This window comes from Otolemur garnettii, unplaced genomic scaffold, assembly GCF_000181295.1.
Source record: "Otolemur garnettii isolate 467f Iridium unplaced genomic scaffold, OtoGar3 scaffold00021, whole genome shotgun sequence".
Taxonomy (NCBI): domain Eukaryota; kingdom Metazoa; phylum Chordata; class Mammalia; order Primates; family Galagidae; genus Otolemur; species Otolemur garnettii.
Window position 1 is genome coordinate 24,193,825 of NW_003852416.1, and position 13,276 is coordinate 24,207,100.

Sequence of the window (13,276 nt, forward strand, 5' to 3'; positions counted from 1 at the left end):
AACTGATTATAGCAATTCTAAACTAGGATTTGTCCCTCAGGTTCCTACAGGAAGGAAGATTCAGTTTCCTTCTTCAACTCGTGTTTAACTATCATGTGTTCACCTTGATCCTCGGTGTCCCTGCGGCCAGGGACAGTGGCACAGTCTCTGGGTTATAACCATGCCTGGTGCCCTGCACACAACCAGACTCATAATAATGGTAATAGATTATGGTAGACCGAATAAATGAATGAACTGATAGCGCTTAAGGAATGTCTCTGAAACTCTAGTGTCTACCAGAGACACCTAGGAAGCTCGGTTAAAATTCAGATCCCTGGGCCCCTTTACCCAATTACTTCAGTTTCCCTAAATCTCACCTGAGGCCAGGAATATGCATTTTGATAAGCTCCATTGGTGATTCTGATATAGTCAGTCAGTTTTAGTTATCTACTGTGGCATAACCAATGATACCAAAATGTAATGGTTTAAAAGGCAACAGTTTTCTTATATCTCACTATTTAGTGCAACAGGCAGGCGTGGCTGGGTGATTCTTCTGTATAGTATAATTCTGAGGGGTCCTGATATGCCATATGGTTCTACATTCCACCACCTTGGCGAGGATGTCTGGAAGGCTGAGCTCAGCACAACCAGGGACAGGACCACCTTTATGTGGTCTGAGAGGGTCTCAGATTTCTTACCTGAGGCTCTGGGGTTCCAGGGAAAGTCACACAGCATCACTTCCACTGTACCTCATTGGCTGAAGTGGTCACTGGCCCTCCCAGATGCAAAGGATGGGAAAAATTCCTGCCTCTCCACTTTTAAACTATCCCACAGCCCAAGAAGTCCACATTGAGAAGCATCGCTGTAGAGAAAGATCTGTTTTGAACCACCTCAGCCTAGATTTGATTCCCACACTGGCTTCTGGGCTCAGTTATAGCAGGATTTTTCATCATGGTGGTACTGGTTTCTCTCTAGGTACATGAGATAATTTTAGGGGGTACACATTGAATATTTTAAAAGCCTCTGTGTTTACTTATATCTATTGTTTTTAATTGTGTATATCAGACCATGGTTTTTATGGATATTATTCCTTATGGCAGGACTACATTTTCTTAAATGCATCAGTTTAGGGACAATTCAAAAGAACACATTAAGCATATAATAATTCATGGAATTAACTCACAAATCTCAGTTCTAATTTTTTTTTTTCTCAGATATGAGTTTCCTTATACTTCCTGCCTTTTTTTTCCTAGTTGGTCCTGCCTCTGGGAAGGGATAATTAGAAAAACCTTCCATGAGGAAAGTGGTAGCTGATTTTCTTTGCCTGAGGACAGATGCACACCCCAGGCTGACTTTCACTGGTCCTCATGGATGGTTGCCTGCTACTATCTTTGTCTTTAAAACTGTTTTCTTTCCAGGAAGAGTTAATTCTGGTTCTTCTTATCAGATGTAGGACTTATTTTGTAAACAATGACGTTAATCATTTACTGACTATTTACAGTTTAAAAACCCTCCTGCCAATTTCCTTTAGTAACTGATCTGTTTCAGAGTCCTTGAAACAAGAAGAATCAAGCAGTTTTATCTGGTTTTATCCCACTCTTTTACTAGGACCAATAAAGACAGATTATTTATTAACATTTCCAGCCCTCTACCCTTATGACTAAGAGGATCTTGCCTTGAATTTTTGGCCCACCTTAAATGAGATGATGAAAGTTTTCATTAATTCAAAGCCATACATTTTGAAATAGAAAGCATTAGAATAATTTACATTCCATGTGCCTGAATTTATAAAAATAAAGTCTTTATTATATTGCTGATTACAAAAGTAATGTGCATTATAAAAAATATTTTTCAATTAATTTTTTAACAAATTACACTTTATAAACATAGGTTCCTTGGAGTGGTTTCTTATTTACCAGATAAATCATCCTCTGAGCAAATATATATATATTTTTTTTGCAGTTTTAGGCCAGGGCCAGGATTGAACCTGCCACCTCCAGGATATGGGGCCGGTGCTCTACTCCTTTGAGCCACAGGCACTGCCCTGAGCAAATATTTCTTGAAGACTACTATGTGTAAGAAAATTGTCTGAGATCTGCAGAGGAGTTCTACACGTAGCTCTTAGAGTCAGAAAGGGGTGATGGATGCACCTTTGCTGGTCACGGGGGAGAGCTAAGAGCATACCCCAGGCAATGAACCCCACTGGTATTCCAGGGAGGAAGGCCACTCCTTGGGGGACTTTCATGAACCTTATAAGCATCCTGGAAGCAGAGTGATGTAGGGAGAAGGCATTCAAGGTAGAGGGGAGAGAGTGAGAAAGACCAGTGATGTCATGTTTGGACGCTGGTCCAGGAAGAGGCCTGGAAATGAGCCAGTCCGATATGTTCTTTTCTAGAGCAGGTAACTGAACTCTTTCATCTGGTGTTCTGTTTATTTTGCAAATAATGACTTTGAATGTTTTGAAGTGTAGAACATTGTCAAAGATAAAGCTGGAAACTAGTTATCTAGTGGTAGGGATGTTTTTATTCAGTAATAATAATGACAATTAGAATGAGGGTCCAGCATGAACTGAACTGAACTTGGTAGGAACAAAAGGCATGAGAATCTTTAAAAGCTAGGGTGTGCTAAGGGAAAGACCCCGGGGTGGTGGTAGAGAGATTGGTCCATGTGACTAGGAGGGGTTTGTTAATTGGAGCTTATCTGGAAGAGAAGCAAACTCTGTGATGCCAGTTAAAGCAAGGTGCCCACTGAAGTTAGGCCCTGGCCTACCCACCGAGCCTGGAGGAGAGAATTATATCCTGGAATGTTCGCATTCCTCGGATCCTTAGATGACAGTTCTGGGTGGTTAGAAGATTTATGTTTCAAGGGGACAGAGCAAGGATTTATAATGGTAACTTTCTAAAGTAACTACACTAAGAGGAGGTTCACAGGCCTATCTGCCTATTGCCAGGGTTTGGCTAGACCAAACCATAAATTCTCCTGCCAGCAAGGAGCTTCCATAGGCAGGCATTCTATGGGGCACCATCCTAGAGACTTGGCCTTAAACTGCTAGAAGCCATGCTAGAATTTGGTCAAGAAAAGAGTCTTTGCCAACATCCAGGTGGAATAATCACAGATTTTACCACTATGAGATTCCTGGGGACTTTGGAGGCAGTAGTTTGAGAACCGCCCCCCAACCAACTGAATGTACCTGTTATTGGTCAAGGGGACCCCAGGGAAACCTTAAAAATGGAAATCCCAGCCATGATGGGATGGGAGGTCAGAAATAAATATACCTAGTTATACCCCATCCCTTGCTTATTGCCATCACGCTCTTTGCCCTAAGGGTTATATTGAAACCAGCCCTTTGGAAAGATGGCCCACTGCTGATTTCAACCAGCCTAGTGACTGGCCCTCCTCTTTTGTGGTTTTGGCACAACTGACCAGCATTCCTCTCTGAGAAGAGGCTACCAACCATGGAGTGGTTTTGACCAGTCCATGGAGGCTGTGCACAGAGGGCCTTCATGTCACCTTTTGACTTCAGAGGACTGAAATACCAAGCTAATGCTGCCATTTTTATATGTGGGACCCATGAAGCGGTAGGAGGCTCAGTTGCACAGGTGCATGTTTCTCCCTTCATAAATACTCGTGACTCCTCCTATAGCTTATGATATATGCATATTCGGCCATCCTGCTCCGTCCTCAGCATAAATTCCTATTCCCTTTGCCCCTCCCTCAAAGTGCTTGCTCTCACTTCTGCCTGAGGCTGTGCTTCCTACCCTACAAGCTGGGTGCCTGCAGGTATGACCCTTTCTGAAGAACAAAGCTCTCCTTTCCAAGTTTAGGAACCTCCCATTCTTCATTTAACAGGTTTCAGGTTAATAAGTGAGGCAGAAACCACATGGCAAATGTTATATAGTGACTAGATAGAAAGTATAAGCAACCATGCTAGATAAATCTAAACCAAAGAAGTACAAGAAGGCTGGAAGGAGAGGATTGGGCAGGCAAATGCTGATTTGAAAAATTTGGCAGAGCGCCTGTGGCTCAACTGGCTAAGGCGTCAGCCATGTACACCAAAGGTGGCCGGTTTGAATCCAGCCCAGCCCGCCAAACAACAATGATGGCTGCAACTAAAAAATGGCCGGGTGTTGTGGCGGGCGCCTGTGGTCCCAGCTACTTGGGAGGCTAAGGCAGGAGACTCGCTTGAGCCCAGGAGTTGGAAGTTGCTGTGAGCTGTGATGCCACAGCACTCTACCCAGGGGGACAGCTTGAGGCTCCTGTCTCAAAAAAAAAAAATTTATAGTGGGGGTGGCACCTGTGGCTCAAGGAGTGGTGCGCCAGCCCCATATACTGGAGGTATACTGGGTTCAAACCCAGCCCTAGCCAAAAAAAACTGCTACAACAACAACAATAAATAAATAAATAAATAAATAAACTATGGGGAAAACTACTTTACTCTTGGAATGTATGGTGTGCTATTTTTTAATTCAAGGTGACAACAAAGGTACAGTTCCTGGCTCCCTTGTCTGATCGTAAACTCCCTGCTTACAGCACACATATCTTCTACTATTAATATCTTGTGTCTCCAGAACTTGACAAATATTGTACCTAGTGGGTGCTCACAAAACCCTTCACTGGTGATGACGCGATGCTGCATCTCCCTTTTACTGAAGGCAATGTCTTCCAACGGCCCCTTGTTGACAAATTATGAAGGTCTAGGCAGGGCGATAGTACCACCTGGTCCGTTTCCAGCTGCTTACACAGTGGGATTTGGCAAGTGCTCAACTGCTAAGTACACAAGGAGAGCCACCCTGCCTGCATTTTCTTCCTCAGCATCAACAATTTGGGTCAAGACACAGAGAAGCCTAGCTCATGTATTATGGAGGGCGGGTAACAGAATGAAATTTTAAAATAGCTCAATGTATTGGATCATCAGGTAAAATAAGAAAGCAACAAGCAGCTGATTCTCAACTTCTCCAGCCTGTCCGAGGTGAGTTGAAGAGTGTGAAGTTGCTCTGAAATGTAGGAAGCTGGTTGTAGAATAAAATTCAGGATGTTTTTCATACATATGCAAAAAATATGACAGGGGACTTCACGTCTCCCCTGATTTATGCTTTTAGAACCAGTTTCCCATGGCACTTGAGTGACACATATTTTGCAATATAATATAAATATTAATGAAGCCCCACCCAATATGCTGGAGAATGAAATACCTCCCGGTGGTTCAGCATATTGAGGTACGCACACCACTTCTAAGCTGTGTGTTCAGACCCAAGTAAAGCAGGAATCAGGATTTCTCTCCAGTTTAATCCCCTTCATAGCCACAGAATGTGCTGGTAACTATGGAAATTGTTACCTATTTCAGAGCATATTTTTTCCTTTTTGTTTTTCTTAGTTCTTCTGCTTTAAAATCTTATATACCAAGAAAGAGAAGCACAGCCTTCACTGTTGAGAAATAATCCTTTAAACCCAGCTTTCTTTGTTATTTTTACTTTTAAAGTACAGGGTTATTGTAAAACATTTAAAAAACACAAAAAATAAAAACAGCCATAATCCTTCCCTACTCACTCACCCCCAAAACCGCTTTTAACATTTTGACGGGTTTCCTTCCTGTCTTTGTTCTATCTGTTTTTACCATGTGACCTAGTTCGTATTGTAAACTGAGAACCACCTCCTTAGGGTTTTGCTGTAAAGGCCAATGGATCCAGGTAATTCACAAGTGAATAATCACACTTTCTATGTGAATAGCTTTTAATTTGTCAAAGCACCCTAACATCACATTTAGTCGGAGATAACGTCAGATAAATTAGGCCACTTATCAGGGTACTAAAGCCAGGAGGGCAAGAAGGGACCTGGCCCCATACCACGGCAGGACTGAGGAAGGTCACAGCCAGGATTTGAAGTTTCTAAATTTCTCAACTATCTAGAGATTTTCCGCTTCCAATTAAAGGCTATATATCTTTTTCTTTTCCTTTCCCATTAAAGGCTATGTATCTATGTACAGAAATTCCGTTTGAGAGCTGGGACTTCTACTTCCTGTGGTTTATTTTTGTGCCATAGAGCACCATTGTTTGTAAGGCGTCTTCTGAGCCACCAGCCTGGGAACTCTGCCACCTCACATGTGCAGCAGCAGCCTGTGTGCCCCGTGCCAGTTGAGTTTCCTCTGCTGCCTGAGCAGCTGGGCTGGGTCCCTGGCAGCATCTGGGGCACTGAGCTGCCTCTCCGGCCCTCCTGCCCACAGAAGAAACTTGCCTCCTGTCGTCTCCCTAAGTACCTGCCGCAGCCACCATGTGTGCATTTGTTGCTGCGTCTGTAACCAAACCAGTGGGCCCTTGTGGAAACTTGGGCATTTCAACAGAGAGCTTTTCATGTAAGTGGCCCCTCGACCATCTGGCTCTCGCCTTCCTGCCTGACCCTTGCCCAATTTCCTTGCCCACGGAAAGCAGTTCCATATTTGCTAAGGCTCTTAATTTCTGTTTTTTAAATTTCTATTTTTACGCTTCTGTTTCCTTGCCTCTTTACCTATGCGATCATCTCCGCTCCCCAACTGTAACACTTCAGGTAAGTCCGTCAGATTAGATGGCCTCGACAAGGAAATGAAATCCAGGATTTTCATGGAAAGGATGTTAGGAAATGAGATTAAGAGTGGCTGTGGGAATTTTGAAAAGAAAAGAAAGAAGCAGAAAGGGACTAAGGGAAGCTTGATAGAGAGAAAGCAGACGACAGACCATGGGAACTCAGGAATTTCTGAATGGGGCATTACAAAAAATAGTAAATGAAAAGCCAATACTATATGAAAATTGGTATAAGATTGGTGAAAACTGAAATATCTAATTATTGACACTTGAAATGTGTCTCCCCACGCTTGAAGCTGGCATTTCTTCCACAAGAAATGCTTGTCAGTTTTATTTTCAAATATCAAAAGATTATTTTTTAAATAAAAATGTCTTTTTACAAAGGATTCTCAGGGTTTTTCCTACAAAACTTTGTGGCCAATCTATTCCTTGCACAGTGGAAGCTGTCAGGCAGATGAGTCAGCACCCTCTGCTTCGAAAGCTCCCTGCCAGTTCTGTTTGGAACCTTCATCTACATCAAGGTCCCCAGATCGTTTGTTTCTGGATTTTGTTTTGCTTTCTCTTCATGTCTTTGAGGCCACTGAAGAGCTTACACAGCAGTTAGATAAACAACAAGAATAATTGCTGGGTAAGGTGAGTGGATTAGTGAGTGAACCAGTCTAGGTGGTCCAAAGGGCGGCTTCGGTTGCCTCCTACTCTGGGCTGTGATTATATCCCACTTAGTGTGGTATCTGTCACCTCTGGACAGAGCCATCTGTACAAAGAATACAGACTCTCTTTCTACACACCCCGTTTGGACTGCTCTTCAGGAAAACATGATTAAGGGCACATCTGTGTTGGAGTAAGCTAACTAGTCATCCTAGCCCGTCACAGATACTGATCGCCTTAACACAGCCAGATGTGCAGGGAAGAGCCAACCAACCAAATCATCCTTTTTGCCTCAGAGCAGCTGAAAATTTTTAATTGAACTCAGTGGCATTTTGTTCAATTTGGTCAAGAATGAAATTGAGTGGTTTCAATATTAAATTTTCCAACCAGTTTTTTGTTTATCATCCCTAGAAAACTCATCTCGTAATAGTCAAAGGCCAAAAAAACCCTGTATCTTATCTTTTCATGCCAACTAGTTTCAAGGTCATTCTACTTAGACCCCGCTCATCTTGTTTCCCTTCACTGATCAGCTCACATTTGTTCTTTGACTTTAAAGCTGTTGTTCTCCCTGTGGGAACATCACCTCTTCCATATGTGGAAGAAAACACAGGTGCCTGGGGTCCCAGAGAAGCTGTCTGCAAAGCCCCTGCTTATTCACAGAGTAAAATTGGTGCTGTCCTACCTGAACTCGTTTTCAACCCTGAACCCTTTGGTTCGGGCCAGCTCCATGAGGAATGTCCTGCGGGTGGTTCCCATTTTCTTCTCCAAAATAAAGAGGACCAAATCTCGAAATTTGATGTCTTGAGGCGTGGAGACCATCGATGCAGCTGTCTGCCTGGGTCTCTTCTTCCGAGGGCCCGAGTGGGCCATATGCAGAGGGTCCATGGGGTGGGGCTGCTGCTTCCTCTGGCTGTGCCATCAAGTGGTGTCCCCAGAAGTGAGGACAACCTGCCACCCTCCCTCAGGAGGGGCTTTGATGTCATCTCACTGGTAGACTCTGAAGCCAGGGCAAGGCTTCATGGGTGCTGCCCTGGCAACAGCTTCCTGCCAAAGAGCAATGGGGAATTTTTATCTCCACTCAGTTCGTTGGTCTAATATGGAGATCATAATGAAAACAGTCAACTTTTGTCTTCATATGCATAATCCCATCAGCTTCTCAGAATAACCTTGTGAAGAAGGTAGGGGAGGACCACTATTTACATCTTATTTATTTGGTCTTAACTGTATTGAGACCCCTCTATTGTCTTTATTTATTGATCCCCTTGTGACCTCCCAACTCACATGCATGCTCTTCCTCATGTAGACAATCATATACTATATTGGATCTCTGTATTTGCATAGGTATTTCAGGTTGTGTGTGGTTATTTTGATAAATGGGATTGTTACACTTCTCCTTCTGCTAATCATCTTTTTCTTCCCCCAAGCAGCAGGAACTATGTTTTTCAGATCTGTATTCTATTCTGTTGCTTCTAATTGCACCATAGTTCTTCATCATGGGTATTTATCACATGTTCCATTATGTAGGTGCATAAATGAGGAAACCAAGACTCAGACAATTTGAATAATTCCAATAATAAGTCACAGAATAAGGGGGTCAAACCAGATCTTGAATTCAGTTCTCCTGACTCCAAATGCCATGTATTTACTTATCCCCCTCCGCCCCCGTGGATGAAGTTTGTCCATGGAGTAGTCTGTTATTGCAACCCTAAAATAAGATCTTTTGTAGTGGGATGGGATGAACTTTAGATGAGAAGCACTGCCATAAAAAGGCATTTCTGCAACTTTATATGCAAAATAAAATTTGTCTATTTATAGATTTGATTTCCTGAACACCTACTCCACAGCCCAGGTAAGTACCTACCAGGTATAGCTGATGGAACCCTTACAATACCACTGTCGGGTATGTACTACCATGCTCGTTTGGCTAAACAGCTTGCTCAAGGTCACAGCTAGTAAATTCTAACAACTAGGAAATGATTGAAGTAGGATTTGAACTCAGATCTGTCTGATTTTAAAATCTGGCCCTTTAGCCACTAGGAAGCCCTCTTCTGTACAAGTGTCCCCCAGTTATAAATCTGAACTCTGCTCATCTGCTCTGCCATGTTATTTGAGACTTTTGCTATCCCCTAAAGCACATGAGTACCTCTCCACCGCACCAGGGGAAGAGGAATGGGATAGCAGCCTTCAAGCACTGGCAAAGCCCTGTATTGCTCAGGAAAGCAAAATCAAAAATATTTCAGGTGGATGTTGTACAGTAACGGAATTTAATTCTCTGCAAGTGTGTACTATTTAGTAACTACAGCTGTCCAAGAATATAGGGAGGGCTGCTTTGTATGGCTGTGTATTACAAGTCATGAAAAGTATTCAAACAGATGCTAGACAACTGTTTATTGAACCGTTACGGAAGGGATTCAGATATCTGGCAAGGGCCTTTAATTCAGCTTTGGTATTCCAGGATGCTATGACTGTTTTCTGGAGAGTAACATTTGGGGATAAGAGTCCATTTGGTCCTCATTATTAGGTATTTGGTTACTGAGGTTACTTTCTTGTCACAATGCTGCTTTTTTAAAAAAACAGAGATCAGAATCTCACTTGTTGCCCTGGGTTGAGTGCTATGGTATTATAGCTCAAAGCAACTTCAAACTCTTGGGCTCAAGTGATCCCCTTGTCTCAGCTTCCTAAGGAGCTGGGACCATAGGCACCCAGCACAACACCAGGCTAGTTTTTCTATTTTTAGTGGAGACACAGTCTTGCTCTTGTTCTTGCTCAGGCTGCTCTCAAGCCCCTGAGCTAAAGCAATCCACTTGCCTCGCACTCCCAGAGTGTTAGGATTAGAGGTGTGAGCCACAGGGCCCAGCTCACAGTGCCGTCTTAAATACAAAGTGGTGCCACAGCATGGGATCAACAAAGGATTCTAACAGGAGTCTAAAGTTGTTTTGTTCATTCACAAGGTAGGGCCACCTAATGGAAAGGTGTACCACCTAGACAGCAAAGGGAATGGGGAAGCAGTACGGACATGTGATGAAAAGCTCAGGATTTGACATCAGGCTGCCCATAAAAATGCCATCTCTATTGCTTTGAGGCTGTGGCCTTGAGCAAGTTGCTTAGTTTCTTTAAGCCTGAGATTTCCCCAGTTGTAAAATGAGGACCTACCTACCCACATAACCTGCGGAGCAGAGTGCTGGACACAGGGCAACACCTTTAAATAAATGTCAGTCAGTAGTGATTTGTGTTGTTTTTGGAGACATCCCAGTTCAATCTGAAATCAGATTTAAATTTTGTAAATCTATCAAATCATCAAAATGCCACATTAACCAATGCCATATTTAATTGCTTTTGAATCACTGATGTTGAAATGATTTGCAACAAAAATTTAAAATGTGATAATGCGTACATGGTTGTTAGGCTATTGTCTCTAAACTCCAAATCTACCTTTCTCTGATGGATTCCATGAGGCTGAGACTGGATTATGCAAATCTTACTTTTCTTTGATTCCATGTTAGAGTCTGCCCATAGGCTGCAAGGCTAGAGAAGAGCAGGCCTTGACCCTTTATGTCTGCTTGCTACTACTGTCAAGGTCTTCTCAGTAATGGTCTCTACTCAGGCAGCAGTTGTTGGTTCCAAGGTTTTTACTTTTTTTCACTGCACGACCAGATCCAGCCTCATTGCACCCTTCAGAGGCATCAATGCCAGCCAGGCAATGTCTCCATCTCAAATATCTGAGTCCCAGTTCTACAGGGATTTTCTTAGGAACTTCTGTGGTGCCAGCAGCAACAGGTAGCACTACTTTGTGAAAGATCTGCATTCCAAGGTGGCACCTGTGGCTCAAAGGAGTAGGGTGCTGGCCCCACATACTGGAGGTGGCAGGTTCAAACCCAGCCCCAGCCAAACACTGCAAAGAAAAAAAAGAAAAAAAAATCTGTGTTCTAGCTCCACTGCGATCCTTGCTCCAAACTCCTGGTTTTCAGTGTCTCCAACTCGTTGCATTGTTGTCCCTCATCTAGGGGTGGGACATGCTTCCTGCAGTTACTCTAAGTTATCTGGGTGTACTCTTTTTGTTTTCCAGCTATCCAATGCTTTTTAAGCCAATCCCTTATATTTAGTTCTCTCTGTTAAAAAACCTAGTGTGATTTCTGTTTTCCTAACTGGACACTAACTTTTGCAATGTCCAGTGAAAGTAAGGCATAGAAAATGGTAACTCAACCATTCTGCTGGAGTCTTTCTAAAGAGCAATTTGGCAACAGTGTGAAAAAATCTTTAAGACATCTAAATCACTTGACTCAAGATTTCCATATTTTTAAATCTGTGTGTTCTAAGATGTTCATCACAACATTATCTGTACAGGGAGAACTTAGAAACAGCATAAATGTCTAATAACAGAGACTTGAGAAGTATAATAGAACACTGTGCAGCAACCTAAATCATGTCACATAGAACATTAAATAATCTAGTGACTGTAAAAATCTGTTTACAAGATAAGGGTTACTGTATGACACCAATTTTGATAGAGAAGAAAACTATATGGCAGGTCTAACATTATAATAATGGATACTGGTTGTTGGGTTTAAGCATGAGTTATATTTTGTCCTTGTGCTTTTATGAGTCTTACACATTTTCTATAATAAACATGAATTATGTTTATAACTACAAAATGATTACTTTTTAAAAATATTATTGAGTTGACACCATGTGGCTCTAGTAAAAAGCTGTAATGCAAAGGCAACCAGGTTGCCTCCAGGCAAGTTAAATACCCGTTGGACATGTTTTCTGATAACTACAGCGTGCACAGAGCTGAGGGACAAATACTTTTATGCTTTATATAAAAATTCTACCTTACTGCCAGGCGAAACTCCACTGAAGTAGAATGTCTGTGCTGGAAATAAAGGGGCTTAGTAACACCACCTGGCTTAGATAACTTACTGAAACTGACTCTGAGCACAGAGTTTGTGGTTTCTAAGCCCATTTTTCTGCCTTTTCAATGGCTTCGTGTGACTCACATTAAGATCACAGTAATGAGAGTTGAAAACCCATTGCCATGGCTGGTGAAGGGAGGTGTGAATCCATTTGTCCCCACTTTAAAATGGGTCTGAGAACACCAAAGTCTTGTTGCCATTTCAGGAATTAAGTTAAATCACATTCATGAAGTGCCTTAAAAATAAGGAATCATTCTGTATAGGTCCATAGTTCTTACGTTTCTCCTTGGTGTTAGTTAATGCTAAGAGCAGGAATTGATTTCTTCTTACTATACTGTTATTTTCTGACACAATTATTACCAGATGTTGAATATCCCCTTAAGAGATTGGTCAGTAACCTCCACATCTCAGTGGCTTAACATAACAAAAATGGCTGGGCATGGTGGCTCATGCCTATAATCCTAGCACTTTGGGAGGCTGAGGCAAGTGGATTGCTTGAGCTCACAAGTTCAAGACCAGTCTGAGAAAAAGTGAGACCCCCATCTCTGAAAAATAGCCAGGCATTGCGTTGGGTGCCTACAGTCCCAGCTACTCAGGAGTCTGAGTCAAGAGTATTGCTTGGGCCCAAGAGTTTGAGGTTGCTGTAAGCTATGATGCCACAGCAATCTACTGAGGGTGACAAAGTGAGATTGTGTCTCAAAAAAAAAAAATAACAAAAATATATTTTTCTTTCATGCTACTTGATGGTGGAGAGGTCTGTTCCACTCATGACTTGAGCTAATGGAGGTTTCACATTTTTGTACCTGCATTGTCCGTGAGGGCATCTTGGTCACCTCAGCAGGAAAGAGATCAGTGAGGGGAGGAGGCTTTACATCACCACATAACCTCAGAAATATACATGTGCCTGCCAGGGATAGTCACACAGGCCCACATAACTGCTGCAGGGCTGGGCTGGGAAAGGCAAGGGGCACGTGGGGTTTGGAGAGCACACCTATTCCTGCCACAGTCAGGACTTAGCTAAGTGCCGGTTGATGGTTGTGAGACTCCCAGCTAAGGGAGTCTACTGCCTCTGCACTAAGCATGGGGGCAGAGACCAGGGAGGCCCCAGAGGCCTCAAATTCTGGGAGGAAGACTATTCTGTGCAATGGCCAGGCCATTCTGGAGACTTCCTAGAATTCTAAG

At 42.7% G+C, this 13,276-nt stretch overlaps 1 protein-coding gene across 1 annotated transcript in view; it reads right to left on the reverse strand.

Moving 5' to 3' along the window:
* Positions 1–8,236, reverse strand: part of DNTT (DNA nucleotidylexotransferase) — a 32,966-nt gene extending 24,730 nt beyond the window's left edge. Inside the window, exon 1 of the mRNA XM_012803568.2 lies at positions 7,864–8,236. Coding sequence (XP_012659022.1) covers positions 7,864–8,066 — 203 coding nt within the window. The 5' untranslated portion in view covers positions 8,067–8,236. The remainder of the gene's footprint in view (positions 1–7,863) is intronic.
* Between the last annotated feature and the right edge of the window lie 5,040 nt (positions 8,237–13,276).